Raw genomic sequence first — 19,492 nt, 5'->3', positions numbered from 1 at the left:
GCTGACGCTGAGCCATATCAGTACTCGTTTTTCTTCTGGTATCATGTGCTATGGGTTTGTGATTCTCTTTTTCTCAATCCGCTTCTTACTACTAATTTTTTCCTTGGCATGTTTCTTACCTCTCCCTTTTGTGTATTGTTACTTCTTGCTTTGGTTCTTGCATTGTGAAATGATTACCCAGTAACCAAATAGCGCTGTTTTAGCTGCTTCACTGCTTCTTGGCAAGATAACGCAGCTAAGAGAGCTTAAACTTGAGTATGACGGCTTGTGAGTGCATTTTTTGGTATATCCTATCGCATGCTATGAAACCAAAGATATGCATGTTCTACTTAAGAACTTTCTCTTCTTGCTCAATGTCTCCCAGGTGGGCACGTTGAGCAGTGTGGTGGAGTGTGCTGTATTATAGGGTGGGGGCAGAGAATTATTATGGAAGGTGCAAGCTAACTGTATGATATTTTTGTTTTCAGTAAAACTGCCTGCACTATTGCAAAAGATGACAATCACAAAGAGGAAAGCCGGTTACCTTGAAAAGTTTGTCAATGGATTATTGCAGTAAGTATGGTAACAATGGTTGACCTTGCACCAACCGGTGACACCTGTCATTGCTTTCACAGGTACCTGGCTGGACGGCAGGAAGAACTCTTCCCGCCAACTGCCTATGGTGATGCGGAAGAGATTATGGCTGAACTTGAGAGGCAGAAAGCTAGTAATGAGTAGCACTCGGTAAGCATTTTAAATACAATTGCACTTGCTGTACACATTTGTTAATGGTCTTGATTTGTTTTATTACTTTGGATGAATTACGGTAAATAAAATTTGTGCATCTCTTGGATTAGTGACAGAGAAGTGCCAAAATACGCTACCTTGAGGGTGGATTGGTCAATGTTTAGAACATAAGGCAAAAGCATCGACAAAGAATGACATATTTTGCAACATTTCAATTTTCCTCTTGTGCATTGAGGTAAGGCTTGGGAGATGAAATGGGGCAAGAACTTTCTTCTGGGTATCTACTTGCTGTTATCTGCTATGGATCGGCTGATCTGTTGAATAAATAGCAAAAAATGAATGAAGTTTGGATGTACTGCTCCTCCAGAAGTCCTCAAGAAGTCTCCTCCAGAAGAAGCGACTGCTGCTTGCTGATGCACCCACAGTTGAGTTCAGTAAACACCACCGATTGTATGGCTGCTTTTTGTGGGCCTTTTTGAGATTATGATTCAACCGTTTGGCATTACTAGCACTCTGCGTCTTTCAGTATTAGCAGCCATGGTCACCTGTGTATGCTCCTGCGATTTGGTCTCGTTTCTGTTTAAGCAGTGTAGCTATAACAAGAGCTTGCTTCACATGTGTGAGGTGTGGGGTTTGATCCCCAGTACTGCCGTGTATCTACAAGATGGTACAATAGGTACAAGCTCTCTTCCCCTGGGCTTGTGCTTGGCTTATCTGGGTTGAATTGCTTGGCAGATGCATGTTTGATCCCGCCTTGTGTAGAAAAAAGTACCTTGTGTCATAATGCTTTTTGGCCAAAACTGCCCTTGCACCATAAAATTCATCATCAGAGCAAAAGGTGGTGAGAGTATAAATATCAGTATTAAAGTATTCATAACTTTGCTGGCAATGGCCTTTTGTCAATACAGCTACATTATTAGATGAAGGATGCTGCTCTGCATCTTACTGCACATGCCTTTCAGTCAGAGGCATAATTCCGTTTTCTCAACGGTAGAGTCCCGCAACTTCTCTCTCCTCACTGGTTGCCTCTGAGCGGGTTAAACGGCGATTGTTACATAGAGGTGTCTCTGAAAAACGCAACCTAAAGGTGACATACACTCACTGAAGGTAGGAAATTGTTATGGTGAAGGTAACTGAATAGTGTTACCGTTGTCATGCCGCTACTTCGTGGCTCTGTTCACAGCTGGTTTTGCGGCTATTAAGAATTAAAAACATCACATAATGCAACCTAAAGGTGAACACTCCCCCACGAAAGATCTTGGTAGCTTAATTTAACATTGCGATTTAAAAAAAAAAAATCTAAAAAGAAGTTAAACTTATAGGATTCGAATAGATGTTTTATTCGCTCAGTGATCAGGTAAGTAGTGTCAATCCATTGCGCAACGAGCTCGGCAGGCTTTAAATGCGCTCTTATTCATTTTTACAATATTTTCGCTATCTGTCGCCAGGTGACGCTGCTCAGAGGACCCTACCGTTGAGAGAACGGAATCACGCCAGTCAGAGCCTTGTATGTTTCCGGGTAAGGTGAGGTAGCTTGACATAGCATATTGTAAAGTGTGACTAAAAAATTGCATTTAGCTTAGATAGTAAATCATTCTCTTATCAAATTAACCAGGTGTGAACTGGAGCAACTGCAGACGGTTCAGTAAAAATCCGATTGAAAGCGCAGAACATCTATACAGTAGTGGTTAAGGGTGTGGTTTCACAGTAAAAAAAGTCATGGTCATGCAAAGCAGGTCAATAAAAAGATCATGAAGGAGTGGATTTAAATGCTTCAACAGCTGGAACAAAGGCCAGCTGACTGCCTAGCAAGGCAGTGCAGAAATATTTTGCCTGCAAACCTGCATCTCTCAAACTTTGCTGCATGATTTTGACGCTGACGGCAATTTTCTCGATGACCAAGCTTACTATTTGTTTATTGGAACTTTTGCCATGTCTCATTTTTGTGGTTTGCCAAGTGCATATATATATTGGTGTTAATTTTAAATGTGCTGTGAGCAACAATTAAAACATATACTGATAATTTCATGCAGCCCCCACTTCGATGAAATACGGAACATTAGCATCTCAAACGTCTTTAAGGTTGTTTGATCTGGTCTGAACAGATTAAGCCATTGCATGACTCAGCATTGCATTTGCGTGAGCTAAGTGCAGTCTGCCATGCTGAATTTGGCTGTCATGAGACGGCACTTTGGTGCAGTGCCTGCATTTGCTGGGTAGGAGGAGGTGAGTATCGTGGAATAGACAGCTTGGCTCTTCCCGGGCAACTGTCCATGCTTAAATCAGCAGCAGCAGCCAAACTATACCTACTGCAGGGTGAAGCCCTCTCCCATATTCCAACAATAAACCCAGTCCTGTGCTAGCTGCACCCACTTGACCCCTGCAAACTTATTAACCTCATCTGCCCACCTAACTTTTGCCGCCCCCTACTGCACTTTTCTTGGAATCCGATTTGTTACCCTTAGTGATCATCGGTCATCCTCTCTTTGTACCTCATGTCCTGCATATGCCCATTCCTTCTTGATTTCCATTAGAATGCCGTTAACTCGAGTTATTTCTCTGACCCGCACTTAAATAGTGAGCATCTTCTATGCATGACATAAAACATGGATGGGCCCTTCATTTGGTATTTGCAACAACTATGTACAGTCTTTGTCAAAAGTATATGGCCCAGGGGTTTTTCTTCTAAGCCCCGTAACGGGGCTCATACCGCAACTCTGGCGTTCCAAATGTCATAGATGACAAAACACGTCCTTATTCTGCTCTAGCTTACATTTATATTCCAGTATTGCTACCAGAAGCTGCGTTACAGGGCTTAGAACTGAAACCCTTGGGCCGTATATTTATAACAAAGACTGTACATCATTTTGCCAAAGCATGGTAGTACAGGACTGCAGTTGCCACTTACAAGTGTCCTTCTAGCCATGGGTTGTCACAGTGTAGCTTGCTGCTTATTCCCAATTGAAAAATGAAGACCTTGGCCACATGCTGGCCCAATGTTTACAGACACAGCAGCCTACCTTGGCCAGACTTGGGTCAACAAGGTTGTTTCAAGGCTGGGGTTGCTTATTTGCTTTACACCGGCCCACCATTGGCTGCCGACTAGAGCCAAGGCCAGAGGCCAACCTTGCGGACAATGTCCACCGAAGCAATGATAAATGTCTAAATAATTTCAAATGTTTGTCTGCAATGTTGCCTAGATGTTGCTGATATAAATTATTGGTCCTTGGGCAATATACACACCAAAACCAGTACATTTTGGTAAAGTACGACACAATCCGGACGTTGAATTGACAAGAATTGAACAAATAATGCTTTTTAATCTTTCTAAACATTAGGCAAAAATACACGTTCTGCCTGAAAAGAAATGATGACCGTCAGAATATTTGGCAAAGCTTAAGCAAATATAGTGACTTTTTAAGGCAACAGATTGCAAGGAGCAGATATATCTGGCAGTGAACATAATGCGAACATTTCCATGGCGACCAGGCTCAACATGTCCATCGTACAAGAAACGGCACCAAAGAAACTACTTAACGGAAGACATCACCGTACTGCACACACTGTTGCAAGTTGTCATTGTTGTGGTTGTAGGAAAAAGGAAAAGAAAATGCATGGGCCTGCTACTGGCTCTGTAGCTGAGCCACCTCTGCTGCCTCATGCGGACAGAAGAGAGAAAGTAGAGAAGAAAAAGAAGAGGGAGAGAAAGACGCGCGCCGCAACAGCCGTCGTCAAACCCCATATTCCACGCCATGGGATGCCCACAGGTGAATTTTATATAGTCTATCTTCTTCATGAACTAATATGAACTATCATTTTTTTTTCCAAGCTCACACAAAAAAGTGGATGCAAAAATGGTGTGCAAGCCCAAAAGAATTCATTCTTGCACTTAAAGGGACTGCAGCAAAAATTGATTCTCAGCCTCTTTCACGATGTGCTCATGTTTGTAGCAAGGTGCATTTGTGGCAAGAAAGTGGAGTTTAATATTTTTAATGGCAGCCTCTGGTGTCCCAAATGAAACATGGCGTTGATGCATGCAATTTAATTACAAAATTGGCTGGTGATGACATCTGTATTTTTGCTGTTTATAGCTTTAGCTCAAATTTTTGAGGCAGTGTTCTCATTCTTGTTAAAATGCTGTAGTTTACCAATAGAGGCTAATATTAGTGTGTCCTCGGTATCCGTTTAAAGAACCTTCACCAACTTTTCAAAGTCCCATGGTGTGAATTTGTAATGACCATTGGTGCATTGAGTAAAGAAGCTGTTTTTACTTCACACTGACAACTTTACAAAATAAAAAGCAATAACCAGTACAGCTCGTCGAGCCCTCGAAAATCCTTTTTTTTTCCGTTACAATCTCGTGAAAGTCGTGGTGCTGACCTTCATTGTCCAAAGAAAATTACTCAGGGGAACAGTATATAATACTGAAAAAACTGCCCTGTAGGAGCTGCTTTTTTCAGCTGCATCTGTTTAACTTACCCAACTGACTAGGTATACAAGTCTCGATCGATAAGCTATCAACACACCTCGGGAAAGGTTCACTTTGCTCGGAAACAGTCTACAAGCCAAGATAAAGGTCAGCATTTTCTTCTCTGCTCACATACTGACATAGAAGGGACATCAAGTAGCCTCCTAAATTATCATCGGCAGCTCGGCCTACATCTTGCTTTTGGTCTGTTCTCATCACCCACTTGAAATAACATATCAATTTTTTGCAATAGTTCTAGTTCTGGGAAAGACAGCAATGGTTAGCCTTGACCGCCTAGTAAAGAGCAGAGACATTAGTCTGCCAACCAAAATCTGTATAACTCGTGCTATGGTCTTTCCAGTTGTGATGTATGGATGCGAGAGTTGAACTGTGAAAAAGGCTGACCGCCGAAGAATTGACGCGTTTGAATTGTGGTGCTGGTGAAGACTCTTGAGAGTTCTTTGGACTGCCAGAAGATCAAATCAGTCGATATTGTCGACCATAAACCCTGACTGCTTATTGGAGGGTCAAATTCTAAAGTTAAAGCTCAGCTACTTTGGTCATCTGATGAGAAGAGAGGAGTCGCTGGAGAAAGATTTGATGTTGGGAAAGGTTGAGGGTCGCCGGAGAAGGGGTAGGCAGCGAACGCGATGGTTAGATGGCATCCTCGAGGCACTGCAGATGAAGTTATGTGATGTTAAGAAGATAGTGAGAGACCGGAAATCATGGCGTGACATGGTCCATAGGGTCACGAAGAGTCGGACACGACTGAACTGAACTGAGTTATACCATCAGACTTTAACTAGCACCTTCACCAACCACTGAAATGGAATTATGACAACAGCTACAGGAACGCTATCTGGTGAGGCACAGTGCAATACCAAAATAGTTTAGCCATATAGCTGATATAGCAAGTCAAGATAAGTGACTCATAAAATGAGTCCATTCAGTGCAGTTCTTCAACAATGAGATACAGCACATATAAGAATGTGGACTGTACTACACACACATTGTGGTGGCTTAATCTCAGAATGAAACAAAGCAAAGATTTATTTTGCAATACCTTGGCACCTTCAAGCTGTACATACTGCATAAGCCGTAGACATTGAATGTGCACACAGTAGTACAGCCACCGGCCAACTGCCTTGGCCATGTGCTGCGGTTGTAGGAGTACACTTGAAGCTACTGCCACTCATCTCCTACACAACAAAGCAGAAGGTTGAATGCCACTTGAAAGTTACCGCTACTTGAAACGGCAGTCGGTATAAAAACTCGTGCAGTGACCATGATGGAAAAAGCATGCTAGAAAATGTGGAGATTTATTTTAATCAGAAAATAAGCAGCAAGGACAATATTAATCAATGAAAAATGGCCCTTGTAATGTGCATAGCATCAGACAGGGCGAACAACCAGGAAGTGCTGGGCAATACAAGCAATTCCAATGTTTTGCCAAAAACAAAAATGACGCATTATTTCAGGATTGCAGGTACTAGCTTTCCCACTTAAAAGCACTAGCACGGATGAATAAAATGTACCAAATGAACATTCTGCGGAAGCAACAATGGATGCTCCTCATGCTTGAATGGCAAAAAGTAGGCCCCTTGCACCAGAGACAAACACCCAAAGCATGTACTCTGTGCTGCCTGTGATTTACATGGGATGCACAGTCGGCAATCGTGACATAAATCCTTCGTTCTGTGGCAGTTCCTGATGCTTGAAGTGCTTCATGCAGTTGCCTGGCCTTGTTCGACTTCAGCTTCTGTATTTTTCCATGACCACAAGGCTGGGGGATGTCCACCTATAAACACAAATCACCATTATTTGAAATGCTCACGTCTGAATTCATACCAATGATAAAACTTCGTGCCGCGTACGTAAACGTAACTTTCCCTAAGCGCTATCAAAACAATTGGCACATCTTGAGTAATCATTGTGATATATAAGAAAACTTTCTTGGCCCTGCAAAAGAGTATTTTTTAAACTCCCGCAACTGGCAGTCTGCATGAGTAAACATAAGTGGCCTATATGCAAGGTATGGGCCATCTTCTGTCGTTCTTTAAACAGGTGGTAACAAGACTTTATTGTGGGCTCTTCTTTTGATCCGTATCACAATAGCTCCCATTTTCTCAAAGAGGTAGTCTAATCCGCACCAGTGAATACTCTAAAATGTTGGAGGGTTAAGTCAGTACGCACCGCGGCATAAAACGCGATGGCTAGTGCTTTGGCAAATAAGGCTGCACGCACGCATGCACGCACGCAAACACACGCGCGCACTTTCTACTTTACAGTAATTAAACCCGAAAACGAAGGACTTTGCGCAAGAAGTGAGAAACTTGCACGTAATAAATGTGATAATGCTATACAACCTTTTTTACAACCTCAACTATATGAAGGCCATCGATTTTTTTGTTGTTTGTTTTGTGAGCACTGTTGCTATATATCACGGAGTTAAGGTTGCAGGGATAAGTACACAGGACCTATCTGAAATTAGAGCTAATGTATACTGTGGAACCTCAACTCTCACAGGAGTTGGAAAAACAAACGTACGAAAATCATATTTTCCAAAACATCCCCCAAAGGTCGCAAATATGAAACATACGCGGCACGTGGCTTATTATCACGCTTCAAATAATCTGTCACAAATTTGTCCGGGAGTTTTTGTTCCTTGATCAATGCCCGGAAGCAAGCCTTAATGAAACTCGCAGAAAAGAGTCGCATTTCATTGATTTACTCCGCACCTGCGACAATTAGCTGTGAAGAGCGCCTAAGACGTCGCTCTGCCAACTTTGTCTGGAGCGTCGCTCACGGAGATCAAGATCTCTTCCGAGTTATTGGTGCGCAGCATCTTGACCGGCTGCCAAGGTCAGGACTGCAGACTGTGACAGCGAGAGCGCGAAACTGAAGCACCCGCCAGGAAATTAAAAAAAAAAAAAAGTAAATTATCAATGACATAATGGGATGGGAATTCATTACATAATAAACGGCATTGAAATATCTGCATCGAACGTTACCGTTATGCGGCTACAACCCCCCCCCCCCCCCCCTCTCCTCCTGCTAGGACTTTTCGCTGCCTCTTAGGCGGGAATTCTAAATGACGGGAGTTCTTTATACATTTCCTCGATCATATTATCCCAACCTTCGTGAAAATACGATCGTATTAGCCGTATGAAAATGCATCGCTCTATAGGATGCCAACCGGGAACGAAAACAAATAAAAGCATTGTACTGTGTCGAAAAACATATTAGGCGGGATAGTATCAACGAGATTTCACGGTATCTTCTTTTACCACTTACCTTAAAGTCTGGGTATAGTTCTATCCACTTCAAACTCATAGTTGCGGGGCATCCCTTTTTCTTGGTTCCTTGGAGGTTGATTCTCATTTTTTGGTAGACGTGTGCTCATCAGTGACTCCAGTCTGTCATTGCCGGACCCTGTGAACACAAGAGAACGAAGGTAGCGCTCCGTCCTGTCTACCTTCGTTCTCTTGTGCTGCGTCCTGTTCCGCGCTGTGTTCCCAAATATGAAAAAATCAGCATTGCATTTGCGTGAGCAAAGTGCAGTCTGCCATGCTGAATTTGGCTGTCATGAGACGGCACTTTGGTGCAGTGCCTGCATTTGCTGGGTAGGAGGAGGTGAGTATCGTGGAATAGACAGCTTGGCTCTTCCCGGACAACTGTCCATGCTTAAATCAGCAGCAGCAGCCGAACTATACCTACTGCAGGGTGAAGCCCTCTCCCATATTCCAACAATTAACCCGGTCCTGTGCTAGCTGCACCCACTTGACCCCTGCAAACCTATTAACCTCATCTGCCCACCTAACTTTTGCCTCTCCCTACTGCACTTCCCTTGGAATCCGATTTGTTACCCTTAGTGATCATCGGTCATCCTCTCTTTGTACCTCATGTCCTGCATATGCCCATTCCTTCTTGATTTCCATTAGAATGCCGTTAACTCGAGTTATTTCTCTGACCAGCACTTAAATAGTGAGCATCTTCTATGCATGACATAAAACATGGATGGGCCCTTCATTTGGTATTTGCAACAACTATGTACAGTCTTTGTCAAAAGTATATGGCCCAGGGGATTTTCTTCTAAGCCCCGTAACGGGGCTCATACCGCAACTCTGGCGTTCTAAATGTCATAGATGACAAAACACGTCCTTATTCTGCTCTAGCTTACATTTATATTCCAGTATTGCTACCAGAAGCCGCATTACAGGGCTTAGAACTGAAACCCTTGGGCCGCGTATTTATGACAAAGACTGTACATCATTCTACCAAAGCATGGTAGTACAGGACTGCAGTTGCCACTTACAAGTGTCCTTCTAGCCACGGGTTGTCGCAGTGTAGCTTGCCGCTTATTCCCAATTGAAAAATGAAGACCTTGGCCACACATGCTGGCCCAATGTTTACAGACACAGCAGCCTACCTTGGCCCGACTTGGATCAACAAGTTTGTTTCAAGGCTGGGGTTGCTAATTTGCTTTACACTGGCCCACCATTGGCTGCCGACTAGAGCCAAGGCCAGAGGCCAACCTTGCGGACAATGTCCACCCAAGCAATGATAAATGTCTAAATAATTTCAAATGTTTGTCTCCAATGTTGCCTAGATGTTGCTGATATAAATTATTGGTCCTTGGGCAATATACACACCAAAACCAGTACTTTTGGTAAAGTACGACACAATCCGGACGTTGAATTGACAAGAATTTAACAAATAATGCTTTTAATTCTTTCTAAACATTGGGCAAAAATACACATTCTGCGTGAAAAGAAATGGCGACCGTCAGAATATTTGGCAAAGCTCAAGCAAATATAGTGACTTTTTAAGGCAACAGATTGCAAGGAGCAGATATATCTAGCAGTGAACATAAAGCGAACATTTCCATGGCGATCAGGCTCAACATGTCCATCGTACAAGAAACGGCACTAAAGAAACTACTTAACGGAAGACATCACCGTACTGCACACACTGTTGCAAGTTGTCATTGTTGTGGTTGTAGGAAAAAGGAAAAGAAAATGCACGGGCCTGCTACTGGCTCTGTAGCTGAGCCACCTCTGCTGCCTCATGCGGACAGAAGAGAGAAAGTAGAGAAGAAAGAAAAAGGAGGGAGAGAAAGACGCGCGCTGCAACGGCCGTCGTCAAACCCCATATACCACGTCATGGGATGCCCACAGTGAATTTTATATAGTCTATCTTCTTCATGAACTAATATGAACTATCATTTTTTTTTCCAAGCTCACACAAAAAAGTGGATGCAAAAATGGTGTGCAAGCCCAAAAGAATTCATTCTTGCACCTAAAGGGACTGCAGCAAAAATTGATTCTGAGCCTCTTTCACGATGTGCTCACGTTTGTAGCAAGGTGCATTTGTGGCCAAGAAAGTGGAGTTCAAAATTTTTAATGGCAGCCTCTGGTGTCCCAAATGAAACATGGTGTTGATGCATGCAATTTAATTACAAAATTGGCTGGTGATGACATCTGTATTTTTGCTATTTATAGCTTTAGCTCAAATTTTTGAGGCAGAGTTCTCATTCTTGTTAAAATGCTGTAGTTTACCAATAGAGGCTAATATTAGTGTGACCTCAGTATCCTTTTAAAGAACCTTCACCAACTTTTCAAAGTCCCATGGTGTGAATTTGTAATGACCATTGGTGCATTGAGTAAAGAAGCTGTTTTTACTTCACACTGACAACTTTACAAAATAAAAAGCAATAACCAGTACAGCTCGTCGAGCCCTCAAAAATCCATTTTTTTTTTCCGTTACAATCTCGTGAAAGTCGTGGTACTGATCTTCATTGTCCAAAGAAAATTACTCAGGGGAACAGTATATAATACTGAAAAAACTGCCCTGTAGGAGCAGCTTTTTTCGCTGCATCTGTTTAACTTACCCAACTGACTAGGTATACAAGTCTCGATCGATAAGCTATCAACACACCTTGGGAAAGGTTCACTTTGCTTGGAAACAGTCTACAAGCCAAGATAAAGGTCAGCATTTTCTTCTCTGCTCACATACTGACATAGAAGGGACATCAAGTAGCCTCCTAAATTATCATCGGCAGCTCGGCCTACATCTTACTTTTGGTCTGTTCTCATCACCCACTTGGAATAACAGATATCAATTTTTTGCAATTGTTCTAGTTCTGGGAAAGAGAGCAATGGTTAGCCTTGACCGCCTAGTAAAGAGCAGAGACATTAGTCTGCCAACCGAGATCCATATAACTCGTGCTATGGTCTTTCCAGTTGTGATGTATGGATGCGAGAGTTGGACTGTGAAAAAGGCTGACCGCCGAAGAATTGACGCGTTTGAATTGTGGTGCTGGCGAAGACTCTTGAAAGTTCCTTGGACTGCCAGAAGATCAAATCAGTCGATATTGTCGACCATAAACCCTGACTGCTTATTGGAGGGTCAAATTCTAAAGTTAAAGCTCAGCTACTTTGGTCATCTGATGAGAAGAGAGGAGTCGCTGGAGAAAGATTTGAAGCTGGGAAAGATTGAGGGTCGCCGGAGAAGGGGTAGGCAGCGAACGCGATGGTTAGATGGCATCCTCGAGGCACTGCAGATGAAGTTATGTGATGTTAAGAAGATAGTGAGAAACCGGAAATCATGGCGTGACATGGTCCATAGGGTCACGAAGAGTCAGACACGACTGAACTGAACTGAGTTATACCATCAGACTTTAACTAGCACCTTCACCAACCACTGAAATGGAATTATGACAACAGCTACAGGAACGCTATCTGGTGAGGCACAGTGCAATATCAAAATAGTTTAGCCATATAGCTGATATAGCAAGTCAAGATAAGTGACTCATAAAATGAGTCCATTCAGTGCAGTTCTTCAACAATGAGATACAGCACATATAAGAATGTGGACTGTACTACACACACATTGTGGTGGCTTAATCTCAGAATGAAACAAAGCAAAGATTTATTTTGCAATACCTTGGCACCTTCAAGCTGTACATACTGCATAAGCCGTAGACATTGAATGTGCACACAGTAGTACAGCCACCGGCCAACTGCCTTGGCCATGTGCTGCGGTTGTAGGAGTACACTTGAAGCTACTGCCACTCATCTCCTACACAACAAAGCAGAAGGTTGAATGCCACTTGAAAGTTACCGCTACTTGAAACGGCAGTCGGTATAAAAACTCGTGCAGTGACCATGATGGAAAAAGCATGCTAGAAAATGTGGAGATTTATTTTAATCAGAAAATAAGCAGCAAGGACAATACTAATCAATGAAAAATGGCCCTTGTAATGTGCATAGCATCAGACAGGGCGAACAACCAGGAAGTGCTGGGCAATACAAGCAATTCCAATGTTTTGCCAAAAACAAAAATGACGCATTATTTCAGGATTGCAGGTACTAGCTTTCCCACTTAAAAGCACTAGCACGGATGAATAAAATGTACCAAATGAACATTCTGCGGAAGCAACAATGGATGCTCCTCATGCTTGAATGGCAAAAAGTAGGCCCCTTGCACCAGAGACAAACACCCAAAGCATGTACTCTGTGCTGCCTGTGATTTACATGGGATGCACAGTCGGCAATCGTGACATAAATCCTTCGTTCTGTGGCAGTTCCTGATGCTTGAAGCGCTTCATGCAGTTGCCTGGCCTTGTTCGACTTCAGCTTCTGTATTTTTCCATGACCACAAGGCTGGGGGATGTCCACCTATAAACACAAATCACCATTATTTGAAATGCTCACGCCTGAATTCATACCAATGATAAAACTTCGTGCCGCGTACGTAAACGTAACTTTCCCTAAGCGCTATCAAAACAATTGGCACATCTTGAGTAATCGTTGTGATATATAAGAAAACTTTCTTGGCCCTGCAAAAGAGTATTTTTTAAACTCACGCAACTGGCAGTCTGCGTGAGTAAACACAAGTGGCCTGTATGCATGGTATGGGCCATATATATCTTCTGTCGTTCTTTAAACAGGTGGTAACAAGACTTTATTGTGGGCTCTTCTTTTGATCCGTATCACGATAGCTCCCATTTTCTCAAAGACGTAGTCTAATTTGCACCAGTGAATACTCTAAAATGTTGGAGGGTTACGTCAGTACGCACCGCGGCATAAAAGGCGATGGCCAGTGATTTGGCAAATAAGGCTGCACGCAAACGCGCGCGCGCACTTTTTACTTTAAAGTAATTAAACCCGAAAACGAAGGACTTTGCGCAAGAAGTGAGAAACTTGCACGTAATAAATGTGATAATGCTATACAACCTTTTTTACAACCTCAACTATATGAAGGCCATCGATTTTTTGTTGTTTGTTGTGAGCACAGTTGCTATATCACGAAGTTAAGGTTGCAGGGATAAGTACACAGGACCTATCTGAAATTAGAGCTAATGTATACTGTGGAACCTCAACTCTCACAGGAGTTGGAAAAACAAACGTACGAAAATCATATTTTCCAAAACATCCCCCAAAGGTCGCAAATATGAAACATACGCGGCACGTGGCTTATTATCACGCTTCAAATAATCTGTCACAAATTTGTCCGGGAGTTTTTGTTCCTTGATCAATGCCCGGAAGCAAGCCTTAATGAAACTCGCAGAAAAGAGTCGCATTTCATTGATTTACTCCGCACCTGCGACAATTAGCTGTGAAGAGCGCCTAAGACGTCGCTCTGCCAACTTTGTCTGGAGCGTCGCTCACGGAGATCAAGATCTCTTCCGAGTTATTGGTGCGCAGCATCTTGACCGGCTGCCAAGGTCAGGACATGCAGACTGCGACAGCGAGAGCGCGAAACTGAAGGACCCGCTAGGAAATTAAAAAAAAAAAGAGTAAATTCTCACTGACATAATGGGATGGGGATTCATTACATAATAAACGGCACTGAAATATCTGCCTCGAACGTTACCATTACGCGGCTACAACCCCCCCCCCCCCTCCCTCCTGCTAGGACTTTTCGCTGCCTCTTAGGCGGGAATTCTAAACGACGGGAGTTCTTTATACATTTCCTCGATCGTATTATCCCAACCTTCGTGAAAATACGATCGTATTAGCCGTATGAAAATGCATCGCTCTATGGGACGCCAACCGGGAACGAAAACAAATAAAAGCACCGTGCTGTGCCGAAAAACGTATTAGGCGGGATAGTATCAACGAGATTTCACGGTATCTTCTTTTACCACTTACCTTAAAGTCTGGGTATAGTTCTATCCACTTCAAACTCATAGTTGCGGGGCATCCCTTTTTCTTGGTTCCTTGGAGGTTGATTCTCATTTTTTGGTAGACGTGTGCCCATCAGTGACTCCAGTCTGTCATTGCCGGACCCTGTGAATTAGTTTTCATAACGTTTCACTTCTTAGTATTGGCAGCAAGATAGAGTTTAAGAGGCGCGGCTAGGCGACAGAAATGTACACGATATACGACCAATGTTACCAGCTGGAAACTTGGTAGCGAGGCAGCGGCACAAATTATAATCGTAACTAGGCAGCGGTATAAACAAGTGGCCGGTCTTATATATGCAGATAAGCTCAATGCCGTATCATGTGATTTCAAGAAAAAAAGAAAGAGGGTATCATTTTGCCCATGGAGGGTTTAGGCGGGATGGGTATCTAACATTTTTTTTTCGTAACGATGACAAGCTGCATTTTGACGAAGAAAACCCAAAGAATTAACTACGCGAATAGGATGCATTCCTTCACTAACCATATAATTGTATGCACTAAGAGCACCATACATCTACGGCGACTTGTGCATGAAAGTGCAATAAAACAACACTGGAACATGCGTAAATAAAACATTTGCACCCCGAGTCGGTTTTCCTGTAGTACATTTCGCGGAACATGCAGACTTTCTGTATTTCTTTCAATACACGAAACGATATATTGTCTGCATAGATCCTGTGGCCATCGTGTATCATGGAGAAAATGTTTTGGCTGAAAAAAAAAAATGTATAAGGATCCATCGGAGAAGGGTCTGTAGCGATTCGAGCACTGGTGGAAAGGGAAATAAAGAGGGAAAGAGAGAAAGCGGCTGGCTGCCTGTTTTGCAAATCGTTTTATACAAAGGAGAGAAATCATTTTTTTTCTCCTAACTTTCGAAAACGTGTCACTGGTTCTTATTAACACTCACTGTGAAACTGTTGAAACGATAGAGAAGAAACCTTCCCATTACACCAGTGTCAAGAACAAAAAATGGTTGCCTGCTTTGCATTCATACAATCCTTATACTTTCAAGCTCTGAGGGTCTCGTACCCCTCTTAAATATTACTAGGGGGGCGGGTTCAGATCGGCCGAGACCCCTCTGACCGTAAGCCCTGGTTGCAGATAACTATAGCCTGACATGTTTTTTTTTAAGTGTCCATGTATCACCTAACGAAGAAAAGTTTAACCCTTTGAGGGTTTTTGCCGTAAATGTACATGTACGGCGGCGGTTTTCCGTCCCGCAAGGTTTTTGCCGTACCGGTACGGTTTCAATCCGCTTAAATTTCGCGCCCTAATGACGGTGCATGCTCACTGGGAGGTGCTGCCACCTCTTAGGGCTTACAAGAAGTGCTTGAAATTTATTGCGCTGCCTTGATTCCTAGTGATTCCTACCTGCAGCCTGGTCTGCGGCAATGCCGCCGCCCTATCGCAGTTTCGGTTTCGCGACGTGATAGCCCGAGGGCATTCTTTTACGGGCACCTGCGCCAGCTGCCCTAGAGCCTTCAATCCCTCTCACATACGGGGAACTAATACAATACTTCAAATTAGAAAGAAAACGATACGCAGAACCACACAAAGACATCAGCAGACAGGAGGCAGTAACCTGGAGGAACATACAGGCTAGGACATTCCCAAACCTAGCAAAGTACCACAAAATCTGGCCCGAAAGATTAAAAAATAACACATGCATTGCAAGCGGTGAAGTCTCGGACATCCTTCACATGATTGGAACTGCAAAGAGCAATTACAGAAATATAGAGCTCGAGCTCTCAGCCAAGCGGAGTGGGAGGCAGAGCTGGCCCACACGGGTCTCTCTGAGCAGCGCAGCCTGCTCACCAGGGCCCGGGAGACAGCCCAGGCCAATGGTATCTTGGACTGAGGAAACCACCCACGCTATTCCGTTAAAAAATTAAAGTTTCTCTCTCTCTCGCGACGTGATCGCAATGGAGGCGCGAAACTTGATTTCTATCTTTATGGGTGCTTCCGTACGTGCAGGGGATAAACAAAACTGATTAAAAGCTGGAGCTTGTGGCCCGGCCGCGTATTTGGGTTTGCTCGGTACGGTGGCTCCGCAAGGGACAAAACGACAGAAGAGACGAAGAAAACGGGCTGTTCCGACTAGCATCTACCGCCCCCAGGAGCCAAGCAGCCTAGCGATTAGCGGCGCATGCTTTTTCAGTGGGCGTCTCGTTGGACGCAGCAATAGCTTGAGAGAGCCTATAATACAATTACTACTACTACTACTACTACTACTACTACTATTACTACTACTACTACTACTACTACTACTACTACTACTACTACTACTACTACTACTACTACTACTACTACTACCACTACTACTACTACAACTACTACTACAACTACTACTACTACGATTATTACTACTACTACTACTACTACTAAATCATAATAATAATAATAATAATAATACACAGTAATATTTTTCTGCTAATTATTATTATTAATATTATTATTATCATTAGTAGTAGTAGTAGTATAGAGGAAGACTCGTTTCACGAAGTCGGCACTAAATTGTCTAGTTAACGGCCGAATGAACTGGCTAAATATTATCTTCACAGTTTTATTTAATAATAATAATAATGATTAGTTCACAGGAAGGGAAAGGCGCAGTATCTGTCACACTTGTGTCTGCGGACACCAAGGGATGAAGGTGTCCACAGACACGCGTGTGACAGATACTGCGCCTTTCCCTTCCTGTGAACCAATTAATATTATTATTATTAATAATTAAAACTGGGAAGATAATATTTAGCCAGTTAATTTGGCCGTTACCTACAGACAATTCAGGGCCAACTTAGTGAAACGAGTCTTCCTCTATACTACTACTACTACTACTACTACTACTACTACTACTACTAATAATAATAATAATAATAATAATAATAATAATAGTAGTAGTAGTAGTAACAGTAGTAGCAGTAGTATAGGCTTTCTCAAGCTAGTGCCGCGTCCAACATGACGCCCATTGAAAAAGCATGCGCCGCTAATCGCTAGGCTGCTCGGCTCCTGGGGGCGGTAGATGCTAGTCGGAACAGCCCGCTTTCTTCGTCTCTTCTGTCGTTTTGTCCCTTGCGGAGCCACCGTACCGAGCAAACCCAAATGCGCGGCCCGGTCTGCGGCAAGGCCCTTGCATGGTGTCGGTGAACGCACGCTTATTTCCAAAAGATGGTTTGGTTTGTTGGGTTTAACGTCCCAAACAACTCAGGCTATGAGAGACGCCGTAGTGGAGGACTCCGGAAATTTAGACCACCTGGGGTTCTTTAACGGGCACTGACATCGCACAGCACATGGGCGCCTTTGTTTTTCGCCTCCATCGAAAAGCGGCCGCCGAGGCCGGGATTCGATCGCGCATCCTTGGGAACAGTAGTCGGGCGCCGTAACCACTGCGCCACCCCAGAACAGAGAGCATAAGCGCCGTCTATCTGCCCAGCTAGGACGTTGGAACCAGGGTGGTCCTCCAACTACCCCCCCCCCCTTTTTTTTTTAGGGAGAAAACGGAAGGACGATAGGGGCACAAAGCTCATTAGCTTTCTTGCGCACAACATGTTTGAGAACCGGTGAACGGGGTGTCTGCTCTTTCGTGAAATAGCACGGTGCAGCTTGCGGACCCCTAAGGCGCTTTTAGAGCAGTGCGAACATGTGTGTATGCGCTTCCCTTGCTGTCCCGGCGCTTCGAAGAATCTCCACACGCGACAACGCTTTGGGAGAATTGGCCACCCATATTGTACCTGCCTTTCCTTTTTTTTTCTTTTTTTTTTGTTCGGTTTCCGGCTTTGCGTGCTGTGCCATAGTTTAGGTCATCGAACCAAAGTTGAGGTCGTCGAACCAAACTAAAGCAAGCGCTTCTCAACACGCTCTCCACAACGGTGCAGCGGAGGCGAACGACTAAATGCCAGAGGCGCCTGCTGCTCAAAAGCTTCAGCGAAAACCCAGGACCGGCTGTTAGTTTCTTTATTGTATTTCATTTTATTTAGCAATAAATACGTGCGCGCACAATAGGTATGGAATGTTTATATAATCCCTTGGCTAGGTTTAGCCCCTTTAATAAACAAGTATACATATTCATGTACATACATCACATGCAAAATTTTCCCCTAAGAAGAATATTTTAGGAGTGACATATCGCGAAAAGGGAGTCATCACGGATTTCACATAACACAGAAGAACCGCTGTTTACTTGTTCTTTTCAAACTATCGCAGAAAAAAAGGGGCCCGGGAAACAAAAGAGAGCCCGCTGTTACGTAAGATTTTCCTATAGCGTTTGCCTCAGACGCTTATGGTGGTTTTGGCTGCTACGGACGATATGCCTCTCGACAAACTGGCTTAACTCGAAGACCGCGTCGACTACTCCAATGCAAACTCCGTGGTGTCTTCGGCCACCGTGACAACGGACCTCGAGACTCGTCAGTATCGGCTCGAGCAGAAAATTGATCGATTTGCGGACTCCCTGGCAGCAATGCAGACTCCTACACCTCGCCGCCGTCGATGTGTTTGTTTGTGGTGGTTCACGCTCACATTTCCCCCGTTCCCGTTCAAGCCTCAGCTCCGAAGGCTACTTACAGGTAACATTGGCGCCATGGAAGATACATTACAGGCCGGAGCAGACATTGTAGTATCTTTTGCCGCAAATGTCGGCTTGGCTTGTTCCCCTACCAAATCGAACCTTCTCATACTCCGACCTCCTAGGTGTCGTACAAAGGCCCTCCTCCCCCCATCTTCTTGACAACTGACAACACCCGGATACCAGAAGTGGACAACATCAGGATTCTTGGTATTCTGGTACAAAACAATGGCAAGAATACCGCAACCATCACTAAGCTGACGGTGATGGTTCATCAAACAATCCGCCTCATTCGCCGCATAGCCAATCGCCATCGCGGCATGCGCGAGCATGACCTCAGACGCCTGGTACAGGCATTTGTCCTGAGCCGTGTTGTGTACTCGCTCCCCTACCTTTTCTTCACGCGGATGGAGGAGGACAAGGTTAACGTCCTTATCCGACAGGCGTACAAGGCCGCCCTCAACTTACCCCGCTACACTTCCAATGAACGCCTTCTTCACATGGGCATCAATAACTCCCTAACTGAGCTCACGGAAGCCCACCG

General features: G+C 43.9%; 2 protein-coding genes across 2 annotated transcripts in view; one reads left to right on the top strand and one right to left on the bottom strand.

Annotated features, from left to right (window-relative positions):
- Positions 1 to 862, top strand: part of LOC146191755 (uncharacterized) — a 76,337-nt gene extending 75,475 nt beyond the window's left edge. Inside the window, exons 29-30 of the mRNA XM_084602265.1 lie at positions 468 to 552; positions 615 to 862. Of these exons, the coding sequence (XP_084458391.1) occupies positions 468 to 552; positions 615 to 717 (188 nt within the window). The 3' untranslated portion in view covers positions 718 to 862. The remainder of the gene's footprint in view (positions 1 to 467; positions 553 to 614) is intronic.
- A 10,946-nt stretch (positions 863 to 11,808) lies between these two features.
- LOC146191754 (uncharacterized) lies at positions 11,809 to 17,520 on the bottom strand. Its single transcript, XM_084600372.1, has 4 exons — positions 17,474 to 17,520; positions 14,967 to 15,095; positions 14,350 to 14,458; positions 11,809 to 12,873 (listed from the first exon to the last, which is right to left on the bottom strand). Exons 1-4 carry the CDS (start codon positions 17,518 to 17,520, stop codon positions 12,565 to 12,567), a joined length of 594 nt encoding a protein of 197 aa, XP_084456498.1. The 3' UTR covers positions 11,809 to 12,564.
- Between the last annotated feature and the right edge of the window lie 1,972 nt (positions 17,521 to 19,492).

This window comes from Amblyomma maculatum, chromosome 4 (assembly GCF_055883805.1).
Source record: "Amblyomma maculatum isolate TAMU_Amacu chromosome 4, ASM5588380v1, whole genome shotgun sequence".
Taxonomy (NCBI): domain Eukaryota; kingdom Metazoa; phylum Arthropoda; class Arachnida; order Ixodida; family Ixodidae; genus Amblyomma; species Amblyomma maculatum.
Note: the sequence above shows the minus strand (reverse complement) of the source record. Positions and strands in the feature narration are given on the sequence as shown.

Bases quoted from the DNA above. Each gene is read 5' to 3' on its own strand.
- LOC146191754 (XM_084600372.1), bottom strand. From the start codon at position 17,520: ATGCAAGGGCCTTGCCGCAGACCGGGCCGCGCATTTGGGTTTGCTCG. The intron at 15,096-17,473 runs GTACGGTGGCTC...TTTTTTTTTCAG, and splicing joins CGCGCATTTGGGTTTGCTCG to CCAAAACATTTTCTCCATGA. The intron at 14,459-14,966 runs GTGCAAATGTTT...CTGGAGTCACTG, and splicing joins TACAGGAAAACCGACTCGGG to ATGGGCACACGTCTACCAAA.